The sequence below is a fragment of the Electrophorus electricus genome, chromosome 2 (assembly GCF_013358815.1).
Source record: "Electrophorus electricus isolate fEleEle1 chromosome 2, fEleEle1.pri, whole genome shotgun sequence".
Taxonomy (NCBI): Eukaryota; Metazoa; Chordata; class Actinopteri; order Gymnotiformes; family Gymnotidae; genus Electrophorus; species Electrophorus electricus.
The window spans coordinates 20,894,818-20,919,667 of NC_049536.1; the positions used below are offsets into that span (position 1 = coordinate 20,894,818).

Sequence of the window (24,850 nt, forward strand, 5' to 3'; positions counted from 1 at the left end):
GCCAATTCCGAAACAGGCCGAAACGCCACACTCGAGGCCCTGTTGCGCATGCGCGGAGTTCACGGTGGGGTGGAGAATTGAATGAGTGAGGTGTGGAGTCCGGGATTAAATACAGTATAACGGTGACTTGCCTCATTCATGTTAGAAAGTTACATTGATAATATTTGGGAGACGCGACTTGGAAGTACTTTTGGATGAAATACGAATACTGAAAGTAGCTAAATGTTGGCTAATTGAGGTGGTAATGCTTCAGAGGTATTGCTTATCTTTATTTCTTGAAATGCTTACAACATAGCCTTTTATAAATAAATAAATAAATAAATACACATCTGAATCATTTGCGGATGACGTTGAAAATTACGGTATGGTAAAATTATAAACACCAGCGCCATTGTAGCTAGTGTAATAAGTGCATCAAACCCATAGGTAGTCTATGAAGTATGCAATTACAGACCTACACACATCTGTCCATCTGTTATTTTTTGATAGTGTCGCTTGTATTTTACACCTCAATGTCACCGCTGAGTTGAGAGGCCTGCCACTAATATATATGTTGTCAGAGACTGATCGTCGATAAAGGACTAGAAGTTGTACTATAGATAGGCTATTTATAACTTTTCACCTAAAAGGTCTATTTACAAGCTAGATGTTTCTAATAAAATGGCACGTGCATGCAGCGCCACGTGCCGTGAGTCATGAGTCACGAGTCACAGGGCGTGGTTATCTAGGTGTCGCGCGGCGTTCTAGACTAACCGGTTCAGGGTCTACCATCTTTTTACCGTTCTATACTGTGTTATGATTTCATTACCTGTTATCGTGGACTGACGTGGACCTTTTGCTACGGAGTACAGTTACTATTATTTGCTTTTCATGGATGAAACGGATTTCACTAAGAATAGTTTCAGTTTTTAAACTCAGTTATGCTCCTGCTTGAAAACTTTATCTTACGTCGTGATTGTTTCATTTTCTCACTGTACAACTTGACTCATGGATGATGGAGTACTCAGCACCAGTTCCACCGAAACACGAGATGAATATAATTCGACACGAAGGAAAACGGCTGACTTCAGAGTGTACAAAAGAAGATGGCTTATTTTATGTATACTTTGCCTACTAAATTGCTCTAATTCAGTGGTAGGTCATTCAACAAAGTCTGTTCTAAACCTAGGAAATACAATATATCCTTATCGCACACCAAAGTAGGTCGACAAGGGATCAAAGTAACACACTTCCGATCAATAAGAGGGGTAATTAGGTCCTGCTGGTTTTGTATGACCCACATATTTTCATTGCGGACGGGATAATTTCAGATTAAAACACCAAGGCAAGATATGAGCGCTTTTAATTTGTACTCAGAAGATATTATCTCCGCATTTCAGTGTTTTGGAAACGTATCCATGCTATATTATAATGAAATATCACGGTTGTACAGTTAAGCGCCCGTAGGAATTGCGTGGATTTCTACATAGTACCTAATATGTGATCTTATCATCGCTTAGGTCATAATAAATACAACACACAAAACATTTTACAGTGCTGTATCTATATTGATCGAATGGTTTAAGTTGTTGTAGTGTTTTCCCTTCGGGCTACATCCTCTATTTGCTAAGGTAAGCTGTGGGTTTTTAGTATACAACCTGCTTGGCTCTGTCGCTTTCAGTCTAGTCCTGGTGTGATGATCAGTAATTTATTAGTCCAGGTGCAGTTTCGTGTTAACTTTGGGTGTGAATTATAGCTGAGACTAACACTGATAAATTAAGAGTGTAGCCACTGAAGAATCGGTGTGTTTGCATTTTCTCATCTGGTTACACACTCCATTCCTAACATTGACTTATCTGCTCAAGTGAAGATAGTAATTGATAAAGACCACAAAGTACTCCGGTAATTCTCTCGGAACAAGGGCTTCTGACAAGTGCTGTAAATGTTTAAACAATGGTTATTGGTGTAAGTAGTATGTGAACATTTCTCTTTAGTAACTAAGCTTTTTACAGCTGTTTAGTCCTGCTCAGCATTTAGGAGGTATGGTCCTTGATACAAAACTATTTCAATTTATGTATAATATTGGAAACCTTTGCTCTGAAGGGCTTGTTTCAGATCTTGTCAATTATAAAATATAGAATCACTTCACTCCGAGCTGCTGCTGTCGATACTTTTCCTTATGTTTTGGATTATTGTGATGGTGCATGACCCAATCTCTTTTGAGTTCTAGATCACAGACAAGTGCCCTGACATTGTAATCCTGAATTTCTTCATTCACTTTGGAATTTTTTGGTCTCTTTTAATGAATATATTTCATCCAGGCCCTCAGGCAGGAAATCAGCCTCACATCATTATATTGTTTCCATCATGCTTCAAAGTTGAGATGAGGTTTGGATGTTTGATGGTACATAGTAGTTTATATGTTGTGTCTCTCATTCCTGCTACTAGGGGCTGGCTTGTCTCAGGGGTTCTTTGTGCAGTCAGTATCTTGGGTCTTGTTTGCCTTTATACACTCCTGCTTCGATTGACACAGTGTTTAGTGCTTTTTCTTGTGCTGCAATGATTAGTGACTCTAGTCATGCCTTTTCCAGCCATTGTAAAGATTGTCTTGCATCCTCATCTGTAATTCCATGGATGGGCTTATCCTGTCATGGCATCATGTTTCTACTTCCATGTTATCCATGTCTCTCATTAGCTCATCCTTGGGGGCCATTGCTTGGGTGTATTCATGGATTTTCTGTGTCTCATCCTGGATAGCCCCTTTGCCCTCTTTCCAGCTGGTGTAAATCCTTTGGATGTTGTATCATTGGTGGGAGTGCTCTGTGCATTGTGAGGAGTTTTTTGGTCTTGATATAGACAGTTTCCAGCTGCTGTCTTCGTTATTGTGCTAGCTGGGTGTTATTTTGTTAGCTGATGACTGGCAGCAGATATATGCTTGCAGCTTTGATCTCTTATTATTCCCATTCAGCTGGTCCTGGAGGACCTGGCTTACTCTATGGATTTATTGGAATGTGTCTTTCTGGTTTCCACTTCATGGATCCCATGTGATTAAAGAATCTCTACATAGCTGTCCTCCGCATCTGTTATATGGCCTTGTGATGGTTTAATTCCCTCTATCTTCATCATGTTTCCTCTTCCTCAGCTCTTTCCTTAACTAATCAGACTTCTCCAGACCAAATTACATTCCACTGTCCTTGCTGTAGATTCTGGTCTCTTGGTCATTGACTCACTGGTCTCTTCCAGTGAGTCAATGTCCCTTTCTGTCTGTGGTGATCTGGTTGAGAGGATTCAGGCCAGAACAGCAGAACAGCTTTGTTTCTCCTTGGTGGGTCTGTGTGTATGTGTATATAATATAATATAATATAATATAATATAATATTTTATATATATTTATATTTATATTATATATATATATATATATATATATATATATATATATATATATATATATATATATATATGTATATATAATTTATATATTTATATTTATATATATATATATATATATATATATATATATATATATATATATATATATTCTTTTGCAACTTCTTCAAGTCTTTTCAACGTTTTACTTTTTTTTTCTACGATTCTCCAAATCTGTTCTGATTGGGCCATATCACACGTATTGCAACAGAATTCTGTTGTGAAGAGTAGACAACCAAAATTGAAATGGCAGAGCAAGTCAAATCTGCACCTAAATTGACAGTAACATTTGACTCCATTACTCTCGTTTAAATAAATAATTGTCCTAGAGGCTCATGGATTTTTTTCTTTAATGTCCTTCATGCATTAAAGGTAATGTAAAATATTGTGTAGGTTGATGGCTACTTAAGATTGACTTAAATCAAATCACGTTTTAGAAGCCATTCATGCAAAAATCCAGGTATTCAAAAGGGTTTCATTTTTCTTTCTTGTATTAAAATTTCTTGGCAGGGTGAAACACCATCCTCTTTCTTAGTTTGTCTCATTGAGCAAACTTGTTACTATGGAATATTCTGTTCCATCAAAACCCTATAAAATCAGAACTTTAAGCTCTATTAAAGTCCAGTTATGGGGACAGAGTACTAGATTTCTACTGTCTTTAATCAGAAGAACCATTCACAGCTCCAATGTAAGAAATGAGAAGTCTGAATGGAGGGGGGTGGTGGTCATTCAGGTACTGGAGGACCACCCTGTTGTTCTAGCTTTCCCACGCGTGAAGGGTATGATGAGTGAAGTCAGAGAAACTGTTGCCGTCCTGTGGAATCGGGGGAGAGCTATTGGACAGTTGAACGCAAGGAACTCGTAATACCATATCAAAGAGCAATAACACCGTTATTAAACAAATTAACTAAGTAAATAAAAATAAAATGAAAACAAAATGTCCCTCCACTCTACAGATTATTTCCCAGTGATGTACAGTAATGCAAGTTCCCTTTTTTGTTCCCAAAAGAAGTGGATGAATTTTCTGCTAATAAAAATGTCTTCCAAAATATTTTAAGAAAACATAATTAGCACTAATTGACTAGCTAAAATAAAGCATAACACAAAGAATTTGGAAAGCACACAAATTGACAAGCTGTTTTTTTTTAATGTTGGCTGCGAATTTAAGATGTCCCAGTTTCCATCTGTTTTTGCAGACAGTCTTTGCACTGGTTCTGCTGCCGAACAGTAAAGCCATTGTGAGATCACATCAGCTGACAGTAGTCCCACTCAGCTGCATAAATCTATTATTTCTGAGCGTTAATAATGCCTCTTGTTGTGTGGAGTCTTGACGTATTACTACTGGTGAGCTGCTGACTTGGTCACAATTCTCACTGCTGTATTTGTATTATTAAAACACATCTGTTAGTAGTTGGGTTTATCAGACATGTCGGGGAGGCCAGGTCATAAGACTTTTGTGTGTCATATCCTTATAACTCTGATCACACAACTGGGGGCAGAGCAGTTCCATAAGCTGTCCGTCTACTGAGGCTGGGGACTTTGTCAATGATTTGAAAAGTTGCCAAGAGTAACACTAACACTGAAGCCAGTGCGTTCACTGATGGATCCTTCTAAGAACTGAGAACTGTGAACATTAATAGTTTCTGCACTGTCAATGAATTAAAATGCTGTCCAGTATAACCGGCTCAGGTCATGTGAGTTGAATTGTGCTTTTATAGTTCCATACTGTGATATATGGAAGTAAAAGTAGTTATGACAAAAGTGTAAAACAGTGTAAAAGTTAGTTTTGTCATAACCACAATTAACACAGTGGTATGGTACATTTTGAATACAATAAATTAATATACCTTGTCAAAGAAAAAACAGACTGTTTTGCTGACGCATTAAACACGTCAGATTCACTCATAGGTATTACTCTAGGTGGTCTGAATTGAGTGTTGTATTTTTACCTATGCACACACTTCATCTCCCTCTCAGTTTACTGAATGGTATCAACTAGTTGGCCGCTGTGTTGTTTGCCTTTTGCTCTGCAGCAATGGCTGACCTTCGCGCCCGTGGCGGATCACGTGGCAGAGAAGCTGTCCATTTCTCTGGACCAGGTCAACTGGCTCTCGGTTGTCTACATGGTAGTGGCCATCCCCCTGGGCTTTGTCACCACATGGATGCTGGATACACTGGGACTGCGGCTGACCGTGAGCAGAATAGCACACTTTTATGTTTTATTAGCCTTTCCTTTCCAAATAGCTCATAAATTGTATTACCTGTGTGATTTTATAGCTGGTACATTTTTGAGACATATTGTTGTGGGAAGATTACTGAGTTTAAGACTAATGCTATTACTGTACTTGTACAGGTATAACACAAACAGGGGGTGTACTCGTGCATGTATGATACAGAAAGAGGGTTTAGCTACAGTAAAAGGTAAAAAATGTGTATAAATATTGAATAAAATTAAGGCTTTGAAAATAAAGGTAGATATGAAGCAACTGTGAGCAAAACCTTGTCTATATTTACTCCAATCATAATACAAAAAAGGTGGCTAAATGATAGGTCTGCACTATGGATTTGGGTCAGAAGCATGTTTGGCATATTGAAAAGCTGGTGAGCCCTTGCTGGAGGCTGACCTTCCCTTAGCTGGTCCCTGTGCGTATGTTTGCTGTGACTTCCTCAGATGATCCTGGGCTCCTGGCTCAACATGACAGGGAGCGTGATGCGGGTGGTGGGCGTGCTCAGCTCTGTCCCACAGTGGGCCACGTTCCCCACAATCATGGGAGGCCAGACACTGGGTGCTCTGGCCCAGCCTCTGTTCATCTTCTCCCCTACCAAACTGGCGGCTCTCTGGTTCCCTGAGCACCAGCGTGCTACAGCCAACATGATCGCCTCCATGTGTGAGTCACTCATGAATAGTTTTAGATGATGTTCTGAAAAGGGAAAGTGAAATAACTAATAGTAATGTTCCTTATGTTTAAATAAGGGTAAAATATTTATAGAAAATATCCATTTTCCAGCAAATCCACTCGGACTGCTTTTTGCAAATATCTTCTCACCAATGATCGTTAGTGGTACCAACAGTCTTCTTATGCTGGTAAGACATAAATGAATGGTCATAAAGCAATGTGCATCCATTAATGATAGAGCATATGTCCCTTACACTGATGCTCTCTGTCATTGTTACAGCTCTTTATTTATGCTATACCTGCCATCGTAGTCTGTTTCCTAGCAACGGTAGGGATCCGGGAGAGTGTTCCCCCAACGCCACCCTCTGCCAGTGCAGACACCTCCAACTCTGAGCCGTTCCTACAGGGCATTAAACTGGTACTCTGAACACATACAAATCTACACATTCAAATCTAAGAATCCTGTACCACTAGTACCATTGGGACATAACTTCAGCTAGTTATGTGCTGGCCAAGCTCCCTGCACCACCTTCTCCTGTAACGGGAGATGTACTCTCTCCGTCACCCCTGCAGCTGCTGACAAACAAGGCCTATGTGATGCTGCTGTTGAGTTTTGGTTCAGGGATTGCCATCTTCACCTGCTTCTCCACCCTTCTGGAGCAGATCCTCTGTGTCAAAGGTTACTCCAGTGTAAGTTAGCCACTGCATGGGACCGAATCTGCCTTTCCTTTCAGAAGGCTTACACCAAAAATAGCCTCTTTGTATTTTCACCTTTGGAATTTTTCCTTTTTTTTTTTAAACAATGCAGTGCATTTTCAATGACTAAAATGCAGTTAAAATAAATTGGTGCATATAACACAATGAAATGTTTCATTGGCTCGTTGACTGGCTGTGGCAGGACTTTGCAGGGCTGTGCGGTGCCCTCTTCATTGTGTTTGGTGTGATCGGCGCTGCCTTCCTCAGCCTGTTGGTGGACAAGACGAAGAGGTTCACAGAAGCCACCAAAATAAGCATGTGCCTTACATCTCTGTCCTGCACTGCCTTTGCAGTGGTGAGTGGAATATTGAGACCCTTGAGGCATTTAGGACATCCAGTCATTTTAGCAGGCAATGCAGAGCAGGCACTAGGAAGGCAGGCCAACAGGAGCTTACATGCCTGAGGTGCCAGATGACCTACTGAATTCTGTAGCAGTGACTTTTGCTTCATTGTCTGGTTTTTAAAACATGCACCAGGATCAAATTTGCAGGTCACAGTAATTATTTATACTTAATGCACTAATTTTATTTACTAATTACTTCTAAATAATAGCATCAATATTCCAGCAGATTATTTTTAGTTTTTTATTCTAGTGTATTGACTTGTAACATGATAATTTATAACTATTAAGGCCAGTTTCCTGGACATGGATTAAGCCTGGTCTTGCGCTAAATTTTAATGCCAGTGGTGATTCACTATTGAAGTTCCCTTTTTTCTCTCATCTACATAAAGGACCGTTTTGGTCTGAAGAATCAGCCCTTAAAAGAAAATGTGAAAATCTATGTTCTAAGTGGTACTAAAGGTATATGAGAAAATACTTATACAGAGTAAAATCATTTTTTGACTCGACAACAATAACTATACACTAGCAACTGGGAGGCAAAATACAAAATCCATGTTGAATTCAGTATGATCTCTATGCTGTGGTTCCAACCAGGTTTCCCAGATGAGGGAGCAGAAAGCCATTGTTATTGTCGCTTGTGTCCTCTTTGGCTTGTTTGGATTCGCTGTCTATCCAGTTGCCATGGAGCTGTCAGTTGAGTGCTCCTATCCAGTCGGAGAGGCAACTTCAGCTGGAATGATCTTTATTTCAGGGTATGTATGATTTCACACAATACAGTATACACTTTATAAGGCCTTGATCATATACACTGTACATTTTTGGGTTCAGTAGAGCTATTTACTCTTCCTGTGAAGTAGGCTGTGACCGAGTTAGTGTTTGGTCTCGGTTCATTAGGCAGGTCCAGTCAATCATCTATATCGTACTGCTGCAAGCCCTCACCACAACGAAGGCGGATTCCTCTCTCTCCAAATGTGCTGCCGGTGGCGATGCCAACCTGAACTGGATGGGTGAGGGTGCAATTTGACCAGCACAGACTTCCTCTTAGTGTGACATGAGAAGCCTAGCAGGAGTGAGCCTATGACCGTGTACGTTCTGTGAAGAAAAAACAGAGGCATGAAAACCACACGTTCATTCAAAATGTGACTTGAGAGTTGCCGAAACGTACAAACCGCACGGTAAATTACGTAAGTATAAGCAATTATCAGTGCAATTGAGTACCAGCATAGCAAACCACAGATCACTAGAATTCACAGCTCAAGTTGTCAGCTAATTTGTAGTTACCCAATTTGTGGCTCTGCATAGTTAAACCTCAGACTGGTATACGGTCATTATTACCATACATACGTAGCACCTCAGAAAAATAGTGTGATGTAAACTCTCACTCATCAGGCTCACCCTAAATGTTTGTTCCCCCTTAGCATATGCAAGCTAAAATGTGATCAACTTCTTAGTATGAGAAGCTACAGTATTTGTACGTATAAGCCCACATGTTGGTATGCTAAAAGTGGCAATCTCAGCAAAGACTTTTTTTACCTTTGTGTCCATTGTTGGCGTTTACTGCGTCATTCTCATGCCCGCCTCCCCGAATAACTATCCCTTGTATGAAGAGTGGCAGCAGGCCAGTGAGGGAACACGCCAACACAGACATCCTCTCCGTGTTTCTTGGCCGGACATGTCTTGATAATGATAGTGATTTGGCTGAGCTCCAGCCATTGATTTGTCTCGTCCTCCCCTCTCTTTCTTCTGTTCCATTTGTGCACACACACACACAGTGCCAGTTCTGGTGATGGCGGGGCTGTGCTGTCTGGGTTCCTGCGGCTTCGTGATCATCTTCCGCACGGAGTACCGGCGGCTCCGCACAGAGGCCGCGGTGGTGGAGGCTAGGGACGAGTCCTCACAGGCAATGCCGGAGCAGGCGCTAGGAAGGCAGGCCGGCAGGGGCTCGCATGCCTGAGGTGCCAGATGACCTACTGAATTCTGTAGCAGTGACTTTTGTTTTGAAAACATGGTTTTGAAAACATGCACCAGGATCAAATTTGCAGGTGTTTAAGTTCATCCTCGACTGCACAGAAATGTTTTTTTACTTGATGCACAAATTACTTCTAAATAATCGCATCATTATTCCAGCAGATTATTTTAAAGTTTTTTTTATTCTAGGTTATCGAACTGTAACACGATAATTTATAACTATTAAAGGTCAGTTTCCTGGACATGGATTAAGCCTAGTCTTGGGATAAATTGTAATGCCAAAAGTAAATCCACTATTAAAGTTCCCTTATTTTTTTACATCTACATAAAGGACTGTTTTGGTCTGAAGAAGCAGCCCTTTAAAAATCGTGCAAATCTATGTTCTAAGTGGCACTAAATGTATATAAGACAATACTTAAACAAACTAGTCATTTTTTACTCAACAATAACTATGCAATAGCTGCTTTGTGAAGTAATACAGTGCAGATGACAGAACCAGCATGGACAATAATGCTGAAAAGATTTCAAATGTCTAACTCTTATGGGCAGCTGGTGCTCTGTTACCTGAAGACAAAGGCATAGAATAGAAACTAGATACACAGCCATTTCACATATGTACAAAATCTTGAGGCATGTTGCCTACCTAAAAAAAAATATACTGGATTAATAATTGTTATTAAAAAGGTATACCCATCTATCTAAAATGGCCATGTAATTGCTTTTTCTGTCAACATGTAGTACTTTTACAGCATGTTCATTTGGTAATACAGATTATGGATTACTTTTTTTTAGTATTTAAAATAAACAACTTTGCTGCAACACATCCTGAGTCATTTTGGGTTTTTACAATGATGCAGCAGTGGCCAACCCAGCGAAAAACTGGACCATGGACAAACCTATATTCTTACATAGCAAACATACATAGCAAGCTTGTTTTAGAGGGGGTAGTTCTAGTCAAGTCAAATGTATATATTCTCACTTGCCAATTAGAATATATAACAAATCATTTCATCCTTTATCAGGCTACCTTCAAAGCATCTCTTAGACCTGGAGACCTGTCTTGTAACTCTGACAAATTTAGTAGTCGGCACATTCTCCACAGTGGACAGCTAAGGCAAGTGTGTGTAATTTTTAAACAGAAAATTACACCTAACTGCACTCTACACACAAAATAATCTGTTATTGAAGGGTTTAGACAATAAACACCCAGGGTGTTGGGTAACTGGTCTCATTCATATTTTATATCAAAACAATTGTGTAATTTAAATCAGTAGAAAAAACAAAAATGAGACTTTTTTAAAAAAGGAAGACATTTCAGTGTATTTCTTTACAGTTCCAAAATACCCCATTACAGCATCAGAAGAGCTTAAACAATGCAGGCTTAGACTCTCAACTTATTTAATCAATCCTCTTCCAATCAAAAACACATAAAATACATATAAAAATGCTGACATTTCTGAGATCAGGTCCCCCCCCCCCAAAAAAAAAAGGAAAAAGAAAAACACTGCACCTGCCCAATTAACCTTGAGTTTTAAAAAGACCTCAGTTTTATGGCCAGCACAGAACCAAAAGGGGGGAAATGAAGGAGGGGGGGGGGGGGGGGGGGGGGAATCTACACGAGTATCAATAGCCCTCCAGTAGCACTACTGGAGGCCAAAACAAAACCATTTCCAAAGCTCATCTCATTTGGTGGACATAACCAATACTTTGAATGCCATACAACATACAAGCCAAAGCTAAACATTCGAACTGGGGGGGGGGGGGGGGGGTCTTAGCTCGGCGCTTAGCTGTAGAGCCTCCGCTGCATCCTCATAGCTGAAGGGCGCAGAATTGCTGGTACACAGCCAGGATGTGGTGGTCCAGCTCGGCTGTGAAGAGCAGGTTCTCCAAGGTTCCCATGTACTGCTGGATGGTCACATGATGCTGCCAATTGCACAGAGGAACAAATTGGTGCAGTTATGAAATGTAGCCTTATAATTACCAACAGATACCTACCAGAAGCATTTTACATGTGCAGTACAAGGGTTTGCTGTTCTTAGACCAATGTCTGTCTGTTACTATAAGGGGATTTGTTAAGAATTGCAGCTTTGTTTAATAACAGCATCCACCATGAGTTCTGTGGTCCTGCAGATAAGGTTGCATCATTAGCAAAAATTTTAATGTATGTAGATCATAGTTGATTTTACCTCAAAGAGACTTAACAGCCATTTATGAGATACCTGCTGTTTAATAACCATCTACCGAGAGCACTGCTTTCATCTATAGTAGAAATGTTGACTAAACTGATATGTCCGTCTATAAAGCGACGGCTCCACCTTCCCATTTCTCAATGGTATATGAAATGAAGAGTACCATGAGGAAGATCTGCTGCAGTCGCTCAATGCAGTTCTTGTACCAGCAAGTGTTGATGTCTACGCTCCCCGTCTCACAGCGTACCAAGTGCTCAGTCAATATCATGATGAAACGCTTGGGTGGGGGAGAGGGAGAGTAGTTATAATCTCTCAAACAAAAACCATCTTATTCAAAATCTAAAGAATCTAAGCAGGTTTAGGTTTTTTAAAACCTCAGTAGATATCCATTAGGTGTATGTTTGTGCATGTCTACACTCTGTCAACAGACTTAAAACTATATTAAGTCTGGCTGAACTTGGGCCTTACCTGGAAGATGACGAGGAAGAGGTTCTTCTGTTCACTCTGCGCTGACTCCACCTTCTCCTGCAGCCGCTCAATCTGCTCCTCAAGCTGACCATCCTCATCTTCACTGTTCTTCTCCATGTCCTCTTCATCACCACTGTCCTTTTGCTAAAGATGAACATGCTTTTAACTTCATTAGGCTTCGAACACAACGCCCTCCCCCGCCTGGTAGCCGCGGCTCTTTGCTATTGCAGGTGACGTTGCTGACTTGGACTAGCGATCATGATGAACACATCCCGATTTGTGCTGGCCAGACAAGTCACAGCACCGGTGTCTCAGCAGGGCACTCTGGGTTCAGGTTTCAGCGTGTCATGTTTCGGCGCAAGTTTCAATGTGTTGGGAGGCCCTGCTCTTTCCATACCTTCTTGTGCTGCTGCTTCTCCAGCTTATCCTTGGCCTCTTCCAGCTCCTTCTGGATCTTCTGCACGTGCTTGTTCATCTTCCGGATGGTGGAGTGAAGAATCTCCCACACGTAAAACCTGACCACAGCATACGTGCACAGCAAACGTTAGGGGCCGTAGAGCACAGAAAACATGAGCAAGCAATTCAGGTCATGAAGACTTGCCTGGTGAAATCATGAGCCATGTCAGGAGAGAAGATCCAGTTGGCCACAGCAGCGCAGTCAACTATCTGTGTGCGAATCATCTTATCCACCAGCACTGAGATCATCTGCTAGGCAGACAGGCCAACCGTAAACACGAAAGCATAAAGTTGCCCAAAGGCGCTGCTTAGTCTGAAGAAGCTAACCGTGATGACAGAAAATAGATTCATAATACGAGAACGCTTTCTGCTCCACTTTGACTCATAAATTTATCCTTAGGGTATTTCGCATTACGGTACTGATTTGCAGTAGTAATCCTGATGACACCATGCACTCAGATCAGGATGGCCAGAGCAGACAAGATATAAGATTCTGTGATCCATGTCCACAGGACTGAGAATCGGGCTGTGTATAGCCGAGGGAGAGAAATGCGTGTACAGGGAAAATGCACGGTTGTGACCTGTGGGTGGTTCCTCCAGGCTTCATAAACCACCCTGAGAATGTGCAGCTTCCCCTCATCGCTCTCAGTTAGCGTCTTTAGCACTTCATGGAATCTAGATTAAAAGGAAAAAACACAGCATAAAAAAGTTAGTATTTAAATAATAATTTTAAAAATACTCCAAACTGCTAATTTTCCACAGCCAAACAATATGACATGTTTCCATTGCTTAGAACATGAGACAAGATGTCCACTCCACAACAGACGTTTACGGTTACTCATCATTGGTCAGCCATGGTAGGGAGTGGGGGGGGACCACGAGAGCTGCAGGCTAGTAAGCCCGGGGCTCTGGAACATTGCACTCACTTGGCAAGGGCACTGAAGGAATGGCTGAAGGACTTGGCAGCCAGGTGAAGCAGTGTCTGCAGGAACACGTCTATTTTCAGTGGATTGAATCCATCGCCCTCATCTGGAGAGAGAGAAGAACTGCGTCTCAAAGCTTCCACACGCCTTAAAGAAACTACCCCGAGTCTAAGACTTGCATGCAAATGTAAAATGATGCAGACGATCTGCTTAAGTAACAAGAGGTTCAACAAGGAGTGACTTTCAGTTATAGAAAAACAACAAATTTACAGCATACTGTAATGAGAAAGTAAGAGAACTACAGAAAGTAATGTACCATCATCCTCCTCCTGGTTGGGATTGGGCAGCTCTTTCAAGGTGGTTAGAATCTCCTCATTCGAGGCACGGTTCTTGATGGCATTCCCCACTGCTATGGCCACAGCATAGCCAGGCAAAGAACCTGTGAAATCATCACTTGAAAAGTTTCACCTACAAACTAGAAAAACCACGTTGACAAGTTCATTTCAATTACACATGCTTGTCTTTTCCTGTTCTCCAGTATCATATTAAATAAGGGAATTAAACAGCAGTCTATATTCAGCTAACGAATACAAAAACAAGTTGCTGAATTTGAGAGGTTACTAAAATAGCCACCAGTACTTACTGTTACTCTCATCTCCATATTTGTAGTGGTACTGTGGTTCGGCTGGGATTAAAGCAGAGAAACTAGGAGGCACAATATCCACTATCCGCTGGTGATAGGACAGCCTGCAATTCACAAATAAATGCCCATGTTTGACAATATTACGATGAATGTGGTGGATGAACAACTCTCCCATCGTGCAATGAGACAGAAAACTCACCTCATGCATTTTTCTAACACCTCTCTCACAAATTTGGGCTTGGGTTTTTCAAGGTCCACTGTTAAACAGTCAGCCCTAAAATAAAATAAAAAAAAACACAAAACAAGGAATCGATACAACACTGGTTGAATGAGGTTTCAAGTCAAATGATTAAGGACCCAATCATCTAAAATTATTAAGGCACCAAATGAGAACTGCTGTCACTTGCAGACTAATTTTGTACTACACTAAAGAATTTTCGAACACTAGCTGTTACATCACCACATGCATTAAAGCAAATACTTTTAATATTTTCATGAAAACTAAAAATATAGAGTAGTTGTGGTCTGGCAATAGCCATACTGTTTCAGTAATTGCTGCTCACGGTTTTTAAGCTATCACCCATCCCGTTCCTTTATAAATCAGTTCCACCTGTTCCAATCCCTCATGCAGAGCTCTGCACGCAACACTTCTGCTGAGAGCAACACTGTGCAAGCAACGCGTCATTATCTTGGAATTAAAATCAGATTAAACTAATGAATATGGATGAAAAAGCAGTCATGAAGCTGGATGTGCAAACACTACATCTTATCCCCGAGTGGATGCGTTATGTATACAGATATAAGGTGGAGCTCACCAGTCATCCCAGCTCCATCTGAATTGAAAGTTGCTCAGATGATGAGAGAACCAGCTGATAAATCTGAAAAGGGAAAATAAAATTGACGTTTGCTCCGTTTCAAAACGCATACCTATAACCTAGCTTTTAACTCTCAAAAATAAATACATACATAGAATAATAACATTATTATTATAGTAGGCATGATTATTTTTCCCAGGTGGATTATGACAAATCTGGTGGTGTATTGCATACTTACCGGTCTATGCATGTTGTGTTCATGGTCTCCAGTCTCATGTACAGCATTTCTGTGGCCTGGGCAAGCTGAGTGAACGCATGAGTTAATATCCATAACCAGTTTAATCTATACAGGCCATGTACACACCTGCAGGGCCATCTGTGAGTTATTGTGATAATTAATGATAACCTAAATTTACATTATCATCTTCACAACAACATTATCATGTTGCAAATTCAGTTAAGAAGCACGCATTACCAGGGCTTTTGATCATTTTCAGTCAATAGGTTCTCAATGTTTGTTTGATTTGTAGCCAAAATTTGAACACCACCCTTGTTCTGGACAAGCATTTTTCATTCTGAGTACAGCTCAGTAACTGGTCATGTATACGGGAGTATTTTTGTTTCATTTGCATGTGCCCCAGCATTCTTTGCCAGATTTAAAATGTTATAATCTTTTCAAGTGATGGTTTTCAAAAATGTATATTTGTAGTTAACTAGTCGGTCATGCTGCGGCCAAAAATTAAAAGCGGTTTTCATATCGTTCATTGGCCCAAGGCCAGCGCACTGGTGGCAAACACCTGTGTTCTGAGGAGAGAAGCAGCAGGAAAGGATACGACTTGAGGCAGGGACCCAGGCTGCAGCTTACAGAGCTCGATCAGTAACGCCGTGTACATCACATCAATGTGCGGAGGAGAAGGCAGCTGGAACAGCTCCCCAAAGATCACCTAGAGGCATACATTAAGGGCTACCCAGTGAGAGGTGGTGCGCAAGACACATCACAGTCATGACATCTGTGCTAATTATTGATGCTTGGGGGAGGGGGAAAAAAAACTGAATCTTGTACGATGGTTTTTCAACATTATAAGGAGTTTTGGTGGGGACTGACACTATAAGGGCAACAATCGGTCATCATAAAGAAAAAAGAAAAAAAAAAAAACTTGTCAAGTACTGCAATTACTGCAGACTTTAACAACATACCTCAACAATGTGATAGTTCAAAGGAATCTTGTTTTTGCCAGGATAGCTCAGCAACTGAGCAGCACTGAAGACAAGCACAAAACATAACAGAGAGAACAGCATATTAGTTAATGCAGTCTGTCTTAATAATATACTTAAATCTACTTAAATTAAAAATTGAGCTGCACGTACTTCATATTTTTCCACCCTCATTTTACCCAGAAATCAAATGTGGTCTAAGCAGTTTCATCAACTTTGCAAATAAACACGCATGATTACAATATCCAAGATATATCGCATTCACCTCTGATGTAGTGTGTTACACAATACCATGCAGTGAGACCTCAGGGCAGTAAGGCAATACTGAAGAATATTTAATGTGTCATTAAAGTGCAGTGAGAGCGCTCACCAGGTCTTCCTCTCTCTCCAGTGAGACTTGATGATGCAGTGTAGGTTCTCTTCAATCACAAACCTCTCCACAGAGTGGCTGCCAGGCATTACGGGACCCTGAAACCACACAAACACAGCACTGTAGCACTCAAGACACTGTAGTTAGCCATCAGAGTCCTGATGTAGGAACTGCTTTTAATGAAAATTAAATTGAAAAGGGGGAGGAGTCCTTGAACTCTGGTTTTATTTTTGAGACACCTCATACAAATGGTTCTGTGTTACATCAATAATGAAACAAAGTTTAAAAACAGGGTAAAGATGAGTGTGCAGAATCCATAAGATAAGGGTGACATGTAGTCTTGGACTAACTTGCAAAGCTTAACTTGTCAATCACCAATGGAAAATTCAACCTTAGTCCTTATCTGGGCTGCTCCAAAATTTTATTAATAGCTTATAAAGCTCATGTTTATAATGATATGTTTATAGAGAATATAAAAACAGCCATTACACACTCAAACAGTTTACTGACATTTAAAAAGCTTTAACAGGCAGAAGTTTTGCTGCTGGCCTCCACTTAGGCCAGCCCTGCCCAGGACACACCTCAGGGGCATCAGTGTAGTCAAACATTCGGAAGACGACGCGAGGCATGGGGTAGAGTGCCTCGTCAGAGTGGGCTGGTGGGGTGAATGGGGGCAGGTTGTGCTGCAAGGCCTCACACAGCACACTGTCGAAGGCAATGTACGGCCTCAGGATGTGACGCTCCTGCCAGCGATCCTTCTTCAACTTCTGCACCTGAGCCCACAGACAGTCCAGGAACTAGAACAGGAGAGGATTTAAAGTAAAATAACAGTTACCACATCTCACTCCAAGCCCTTCTCAGTGCCCCGCCCACCACTGACAATAATTAACACACTACAAATTTGATTTGTTTTCTTTGGTCTTACAAAGCTCACTGCATTCTGCACTGCTCAGTGCTCATAGCTTCATGTCTCCTTAGTCAGGACTAACTAAAGGCCAGCCTGGGTAGGCCTGGGGGAGGAATGAGCCTCACCTCTTCCTGAGGGTGGGGCTTCTCTGCTGTCCACACCTGGAGCATGGGCACATGGACCTTCTGCCGCCTCCTGAACAACATCACAGGTTTTACTTTCAAAACCTGAAACCTCACAGTTTCAGCTGCTCTTCATGCTAGCAACAAAGTTTTCTCTTTATTTTATCAGGCAAGTGAAAAACCTCCATAATGGCATACACAGAAAATCCTAATTAAATGCTGACCAAGAAAGCCATTTGACAAATTTAATATGTATTTAGACTGCACAGTCAGAAACGAATAGCTCTGCACTCTGACATCATTATTTCCTTCATGTGCTTCCTTTATCAAAGGAAAGAGTTAATTAAAAAAGCAAATAACAATAAGGACGCACTTCAGATAGCCATCAATCTGATTGAGAAGTCGATCCATTTCCACATCCTTCTTTTCATAGAGCTCTTTCCCAACCCAGGGCAAACAGGACAGCACAGCATACACATACCAGTCAGAGCGCACCTGGAAAGGTGCACACGTTAGTTATGCTCTGGAGTCTTCCCATGTATAGGCTAATAAGAAGCTCAGTGGAAGCCGTTTGAATAAATCTAGAACATTACCTGTGGTATTTCCTCCTCCTGTGTGACACTGACAAAGTTTTCAAACATAGCAACCATGGATGGAGCAGCAATGACGTGGCAGTTTACCAAGTCACTAAGGAAACGCACCTAAGCAAGCAACAGAACAGGTCAGAAGTAATGCAGACAGTAAGAGTGTCACTTCAACTTTCTTAGCTAATTGTATAAAATACATACCAGGTAAACTGCTTCAGAGTAGAGGTTTGACTTCAGTGTCTCCTTGAGCTGCCTGATCATAGCCTCAACAAATTCCCCGCCAAAGTTGTAGTTCCGTGCATTTAAAAGGCCCACCAGTGTAGTGTACACTGTTAACTTTTCTGGCAACAGTCGTGCACTGTCAAAAAACATTTTATAGTCACATGCAATATTTTGAAAATTACATTCTGAATTACAGACATAGGAAACCTTTTAGAAGGACATAAAAAAAAATTACTTACACAGCACACAAGATGCGCAAGATTTTATTTTTATAATTAGGGAGATCTGCTTCCAAGACACCTGCAAGACCTTCCAAATTACTCTCCAAAGAAGAGGTACTCTGGGAGGAGGGAGACCAAGTTAATAGTGAAAAAAATAATACAAGTTCATACTATTTGCCTTAACTGCAATTAAAACCAAAATTGTAAACAACACCAATAACTTATTTAATGCTTTTCTACTGGAAAAAAATGCATTAAATTTTGCTTAGTATTTTACCTTTTCTCCAACTCTGCAAATCAATGATTCAAGCCGATCCTCGATTTCAATTGGCTCAGACGTCCTCCTCCTTTTATGAGGCTGTCCACCTGATGTTGATGACAGTGTTTCCATTTTTACATACAGTATTCAGCAATCAGCTGTCTTACTGTTGACTAAAGATCCTTGCTAGAGGACCACAGTGTAATAATATAGTCCTACCTGTTTACAGATAATAATAATAATAATAATAATAATAATAATAATAATAATAATATTACTATTCCAAACATAACTAAATTTCTGTGTTTAGAACAATATTATTGCTATGTAACCAGTACGGCTGTTATCTACTTATCTAATATATTTCGTTTCTGTTTACTCTGTAATGGGGAATATTCATTGAGCGGGAAAAAGAAAGAGTAAATAAACAATGCTACAGCCTCGTTTCCAGAGAGGCATAAGTAATTACATTAACCACAAAAGTACTACAATAAAACCATGCCATCCACATAGAAAAGGTAAGTAGAAAATTAACGTGACGGCGCTCTAACACCCTCTCTGCGAGAGAATGAATCAACAGCATTACTCTCTAAAGCTAGTCATGCTAGCTAGCGGCTAACTAGCTAGTTTGGGGCTAGCATGCAAATTTGTCATAGATACTTTGCACGCTTGCAAATTAACTGCAACTATACAAAATTACGGAGCCTGTAGGACACTCTAAACATTGCGGTCTTACTACACGTATGTCTGGTTGCTGTTGCACATTTTTGTAAGGTTACCACCACAATTAGCAACAGTGCCACAGCTTTGAATACCGTGCGAGAGGGCTCATTCTAGCTGGCTAACATCATCTCACCATCATTCTCGTCGCTGTGCCTTCTCCTTGACATCTTACCGCCTAAGTTAATCGGTTTTTAAATTGTATTTAAACCAATTATATCGCGTTTCCTTATGATTATTCAACACAACTAAAATTCAGTTTACCAAACTTAAAACGTCTCAAAGATAGCTAACTAATTAGCTACAGCAGCCGGGCCAATGCTGAAAATAAAAGGGGTCGGACTCAAAGAAACATATCCGGGGTATAAGGGGTTCGTATCCGGAAGTATAAAGCTCTCTTTCTCAGACAGGTCCGCATTGCATGGTGGTAAAATAAGTTTATAGTAAACGCTACATCTGATACACATGAGGTCTTCGTTACGTTGGTCGGTCAGTAAGGGTTTGTGTAATCGAGGTAGAGTGATGTAGCGTTTTATTGGATATGTAAAATTCTTTAACATGAATTTTTAATTCTCGTCGAAGTGGAAATTGTTGTTGAATGCATTTATACTATAATGGATAGTGATAACTTGGTAGAAAATATTCTTATTAATTTGGATGTAGAGAGTCTTACTCCCAAGATCCTCAAGCAAGAGAAATGCGAGTTTTCAACAACTCGTAAATGCTACTCTTATATAAAAAGGAGGGTAAGTTCTTTGCCATACTCTTGTCATCTATAACTAGCTACGTATGTCAGTATTTTAACTCAGAACTCCCTTCTCTTGCTTGTAGACCTTTGCAAAGTTTGTGGCAGCTAAGAGGGTCCTGAAGTCACCTTCAGATGCCACACCAATTTGGCACTGCTGTGACAAGACATTCTCCGACCCTACATCAATCCACAAACATGTCTCAAATGTCCATACAAATGAGATTCATCAGCTCACCACCATGACTCAGGATCTTATGCTGAGACATGCTGAGGGTGATGTATCAGTGCCTGAAGACCTGAGAGACAGTCTGTCAAATGACACATCCATGTGGATACCCAATACATGCCACCTCTCTGAGAAAGAGCTTGTGATGTAGGGTCTCCTTATATTTAACATAATAAGAACAATCCAATGTATTTAAATATGTGCTGATGGTGTCTTATTGTCGTCTTCCAGAGGCTCAGGTGAAGTCCTCCTGTATTACTGCTATTGCCAGATCAAAGATCCCAAGATCATTTATGATTGGCAGATTGAGCTCTGTTCAAAGCTTCACCTGACCGGCAAGGTAAATGCATTGCTTTTCTCAACTTGTCACAAAGAGCTGGAGGATGAGGAACTTTTCACAATTTACAGCATTGTGTTCTCTTGTCTTTCAGGTACGTGTGGCCACTGAAGGTATTAATGGAACAGTTGGTGGTACCAAAGTGGCCACAAGCCTTTACATCAAGGCAATGCTGTCGCATCCCATTTTCACAGTAATGCAACCAGAGGATTTTAAGGTAAACTAATACCAACAGAGTGATGATAGATAACTGTGTTTTACTGTATTCATATTTTAGTTAGTTTTCTAATGTGGTAATATATCCAAGGGGTACAAACCTAAAAGGTAATATAACTTGTACTTAAAATGTGTGTCTGGTTTTGCTCTTAGATCAGTGAAGGTGGTGCAGAGTGCTTTTCTGAACTTAAGGTTGGAGTTTATAAAGAAATTGTCCCAATGGGTGTGGATCCAGACACAATATCCTACAGATTAGCAGGTAGTATAAAAACAATTTGAAAAACCTAGTTGGGTGCATTGTGATGTCACTGGTATATACCTCGCATCTCAAAGCATCAATGTGTATTAAAGACTGTTATGATGAACAAAGTAACTCAGTAAGAAGCAACTAATTTTTAAACTAGTTTTTGCTCACAAAGGAACACACTTGGACCCTGCAGAATTTCACAAAGAAGTGCAATCTGTCCTTGAAGATGGTTCCTCAAACAGTGATACAATTCTTCTGGACTGTAGAAACTTCTATGAGAGTAAAATTGTAAGTGTCTTCTATTTAATGCTAAAAATTACTTCAAGGGGATTGTTTTTTTATACATCAACAAACGATTAATTAATCAAACTTTATCTACAGGGCCAATTCAAAAATTGTTTGGCCCCTGACATCCGCAAATTCAGTTATTTCCCTGACTATGTGGACAAGAACTTGGACCTTTTCCGTAACAAAAAGGTTCTTATGTACTGTACTGGAGGCATACGGTGTGAACGGGGGTCAGCGTATCTTCGTTCAAAAGTGAGTTTTTCAGCTCCAATATAAAAGGAATAGACAATGACATTTACTGTCTGTTTCAGGTATTCAATCAATAACATCCAATTTTGCAGGATGTATGTAAGGAAGTGTATCAGCTGAAGGGTGGCATTCATAAGTACCTGGAGCAGTTTCCTGAGGGCTTCTTCCGTGGCAAACTCTTTGTATTTGATGAGCGTTACACAATCTCTTTTAACAATGATGTCATATCAGGTATCAAGTACATACTAGCACCAAGAGATTAATCTGTTTTGCCCCTTACACTTATACATTCATGTACATGTCAACACATATAAGCAATTTATTCATATTAATTAGTGCATACCCCACCTATGAACAGATTGTAGGTATTGCGGTGTGGCCTGGGACCAGTATCAGCTCTGCTCTACAGACTTCTGCTGCCAGCTGGTCTTGTCCTGCCACTCTTGTAGGCAGAAGGGCTTTACAGCCTGCTGCTCTGTATGCCAAGCCAAAACGCAGATGCCCAGCTACGGCCGTGCCCACAGAGAAGAGTGCGAGTGTACAGACTCACGGCCCAGGATCCCTAAAGACATTTTATAATGACCATTCCTTGTGTCTTAACATGTGAAGAAGAATGCACAATGTTAAAGATGACTTGTATGTCTGGGAACATGGTATTTTCACTATCGTGCAAATTTGGTACAGGATTTTTTAAAGTAATTTTAGAACATGTTGGGTCTACATGAAGTTTTGAATATATACAAAAAAAATCTTAACTAGCTAGAGAGGTTATGGGGGGTTTTTTGCATTGCATTTTTAAAATATGTAAAATTCATATTTAAAATCTGGGTCTGCTATTAAAATTCTAATGATGTTTTGAATGAGACCTCTGGTAAAGGTTAAATAAATCTGCCTCCAGATCTTCACTTCAAATGTTTTATTACAGGTCTGCAGTTACATAAATACAAAAGTAAGAACAGAGAAGAAATACAACAGGGTAAATGTACAATCAATATATAGGTCCAAGGTTTCAACAAGGGAAAGGAAAAAGATAAAAAGTAAGCAAGTGTTTGTTTGTTGTTTTCTTTACAAGTCAAATAGGTAAGTATATGACTGTCTTAAAACACAAGAATGTTTTGCAAACAGGTGTGCTTAAAGTTTTGGGAATGAGAAATATGCTCTTTGTGAGAAAATGAATGGTTAATTTTGGGGTGGCAAAGAAGCATCTGCAGAGAGAAATTTGAACAGATTATAACGCATTTATCCCATTTAAATGTATTTCGCTATCATGAAAGGCATAATGTAAATTGCATGTTACCTGATGTAGATCAAGAATAGGAGACTACAATGCTATCCCCAGTGATAATAGAGATACCATATGGTGTCATTGCTCAGTGCTGGCCCAAACAATGGGTTCAGTTGTGCTAGAATAGCAATCAGCCAGCTAAATAATAAGAATAAAAATTAAGGATTAAATTAAAACACGTTACATTTTACCAAGGGATACTTTTAAACTAGGCACCATAAACGCAACACATACAATTTATGTCCTTTTGCAATGCAATAACTGCATGTATATTAAAAAAAAAGTGTTCTATCTTTGCTTCCTTCAACTCCAAACCTACACACACAAATGTGATGTTTGGCTAAATATATGTGCTGCCCACTTGTGATAACTTGACATGAAACATTACCCTGACCCTTACTCCCCATCTACATCATAAAAAATAAAGTGTGTGTGTGTGCGCATCCTTTTCAAGTCATATGCCACTACATAAATATGAATATAAGTTTGTGTTCATCATGATATAATCACAGCCCTGGCTTGTGGCCAACTGTTGGTAGACCATCCTTGTTCTGAAAATACATAGTGATCAATACCAGTGGACATGAACCAAAGCCAATGACTGAATTTCAACAAAAATATAACATAAGAGAACTGAAAAATCATTCATTCAGTTAGCTACAAACGTCATACTTACAACAGGTAGCAGCAAACTGCAGTTAAAACCAGCATGGTAACAATGACTCTGGAGATAAAGCAACAAACAAGCGATTAAAAAAAAAAAAAAAAAGTGTACAAGAGCTTGTAAGTGATCCCTTTACATTAAACTCAAGGACTTTTAAGATGTGATCTGTCTGTCACATGATTCATGATGGGAAGGAGGCAAGATGATTAATCCTCCCAGCAGACCGGCAATTTCCACTTCTTTAATACAAATTCAAATTTATTCTCAATTCTTTAAAGTGGTGCTATGTATAACAAAAAATAGTACCGTTTTGGTTGCTGTCTAACATGCTTTTAGAAGTGGCAAAAAGTGTTTTAAATAGTTACAGACCATTTTATTACTAGCTACTTAACCCTAGTAGGTTATATAGATTAGATATACAGGATAGCTAGGTGAACTAATTTATAACTGGGCCTTTTTTTTAGTTTAATTCAGCCTACGCTGACGGTCACCATGGGCCCATCGCTAAGCTACGTAGTTAGCAGGCTTTCAAGAAGTATTCAGTAGAACTATTCAGAAGTTTTAGACATCCTTTTTTATCTTGTTTATCTGTTACTTCTTCCGCCCTGGAAAAATAAGTGTACTTTAAGAATTAGGTTTCACTGCAACACATACAAAAACTAAAACCAGTCAGCAACAAACTTATTTCACGCTCATGAAACCAGCTAGCAAGCAAGCTAGCACAGGATAAAATACACTTACCCCCTATTCGGTCCTTTAGGAACAAACCACGGACAAACTCCTCCAATGAGTCCCCAAAATAATGTCATAACGCACATTGGTATCACAAACGATAGCGCCATAGTTTTCTTTGCAAGCGAAGTACCAGGAGAACTGTTAAATGTAATGTTATCAGCTTCTATTAGTGAATTCACAAACTTCCCTACTTCAGCGTGTGAAAGCGGCAGATCACATGACATAGGCGGGACCACCCCTGCCTCCGACAGCCGGTGGTTATCAGCTACGCTTTTGGGTAATTTCAGGAGCGAATTTGAGTTTTTCTTTCTAGTGGTTTTTGGCAGTTCAACGGGAATTTAAAGTGATCTAAGTTTTCTTGCACCAAAT

General features: G+C 40.1%; 4 protein-coding genes across 4 annotated transcripts; 2 read left to right on the forward strand and 2 right to left on the reverse strand.

Annotated features, from left to right (window-relative positions):
• Positions 1-742: 742 nt before the first annotated feature.
• On the forward strand, positions 743-10,848 carry slc49a3 (solute carrier family 49 member 3). Its single transcript, XM_027009626.2, has 10 exons — positions 743-1,134; positions 5,439-5,597; positions 6,077-6,293; positions 6,414-6,490; positions 6,583-6,720; positions 6,876-6,992; positions 7,201-7,353; positions 7,996-8,153; positions 8,296-8,408; positions 9,174-10,848. The coding sequence occupies exons 1-10, from the start codon at positions 988-990 to the stop codon at positions 9,353-9,355; spliced, it is 1,461 nt and encodes a 486-aa protein (XP_026865427.2). The 5' UTR covers positions 743-987; the 3' UTR covers positions 9,356-10,848.
• Positions 10,849-10,962: 114 nt separating this feature from the next.
• Positions 10,963-19,840, reverse strand: LOC113577126 (nuclear cap-binding protein subunit 1). Its single transcript, XM_027009611.2, has 23 exons — positions 19,623-19,840; positions 18,785-18,873; positions 18,526-18,626; positions 18,266-18,422; positions 18,071-18,178; positions 17,851-17,972; positions 17,481-17,550; positions 17,030-17,245; positions 16,449-16,546; positions 16,061-16,124; positions 15,697-15,807; positions 15,102-15,166; positions 14,864-14,926; positions 14,248-14,322; positions 14,049-14,152; positions 13,722-13,844; positions 13,409-13,511; positions 13,064-13,157; positions 12,628-12,731; positions 12,424-12,541; positions 12,027-12,170; positions 11,722-11,835; positions 10,963-11,292 (listed from the first exon to the last, which is right to left on the reverse strand). Exons 1-23 carry the CDS (start codon positions 19,654-19,656, stop codon positions 11,179-11,181), a joined length of 2,391 nt encoding a protein of 796 aa, XP_026865412.2. The 5' UTR covers positions 19,657-19,840; the 3' UTR covers positions 10,963-11,178.
• Positions 19,841-19,886: 46 nt separating this feature from the next.
• On the forward strand, positions 19,887-22,702 carry LOC113577148 (thiosulfate sulfurtransferase/rhodanese-like domain-containing protein 2). The gene is made up of 9 exons (XM_027009636.2): positions 19,887-20,232; positions 20,318-20,607; positions 20,692-20,800; positions 20,892-21,014; positions 21,167-21,272; positions 21,433-21,548; positions 21,642-21,800; positions 21,890-22,028; positions 22,156-22,702. Exons 1-9 carry the CDS (start codon positions 20,101-20,103, stop codon positions 22,374-22,376), a joined length of 1,395 nt encoding a protein of 464 aa, XP_026865437.2. The 5' UTR covers positions 19,887-20,100; the 3' UTR covers positions 22,377-22,702.
• atp6v0e1 (ATPase H+ transporting V0 subunit e1) lies at positions 22,699-24,699 on the reverse strand. Its single transcript, XM_027009638.2, has 4 exons — positions 24,488-24,699; positions 23,759-23,806; positions 23,095-23,220; positions 22,699-23,002 (listed from the first exon to the last, which is right to left on the reverse strand). The coding sequence occupies exons 1-3, from the start codon at positions 24,586-24,588 to the stop codon at positions 23,127-23,129; spliced, it is 243 nt and encodes an 80-aa protein (XP_026865439.1). The 5' UTR covers positions 24,589-24,699; the 3' UTR covers positions 22,699-23,002; positions 23,095-23,126.
• Between the last annotated feature and the right edge of the window lie 151 nt (positions 24,700-24,850).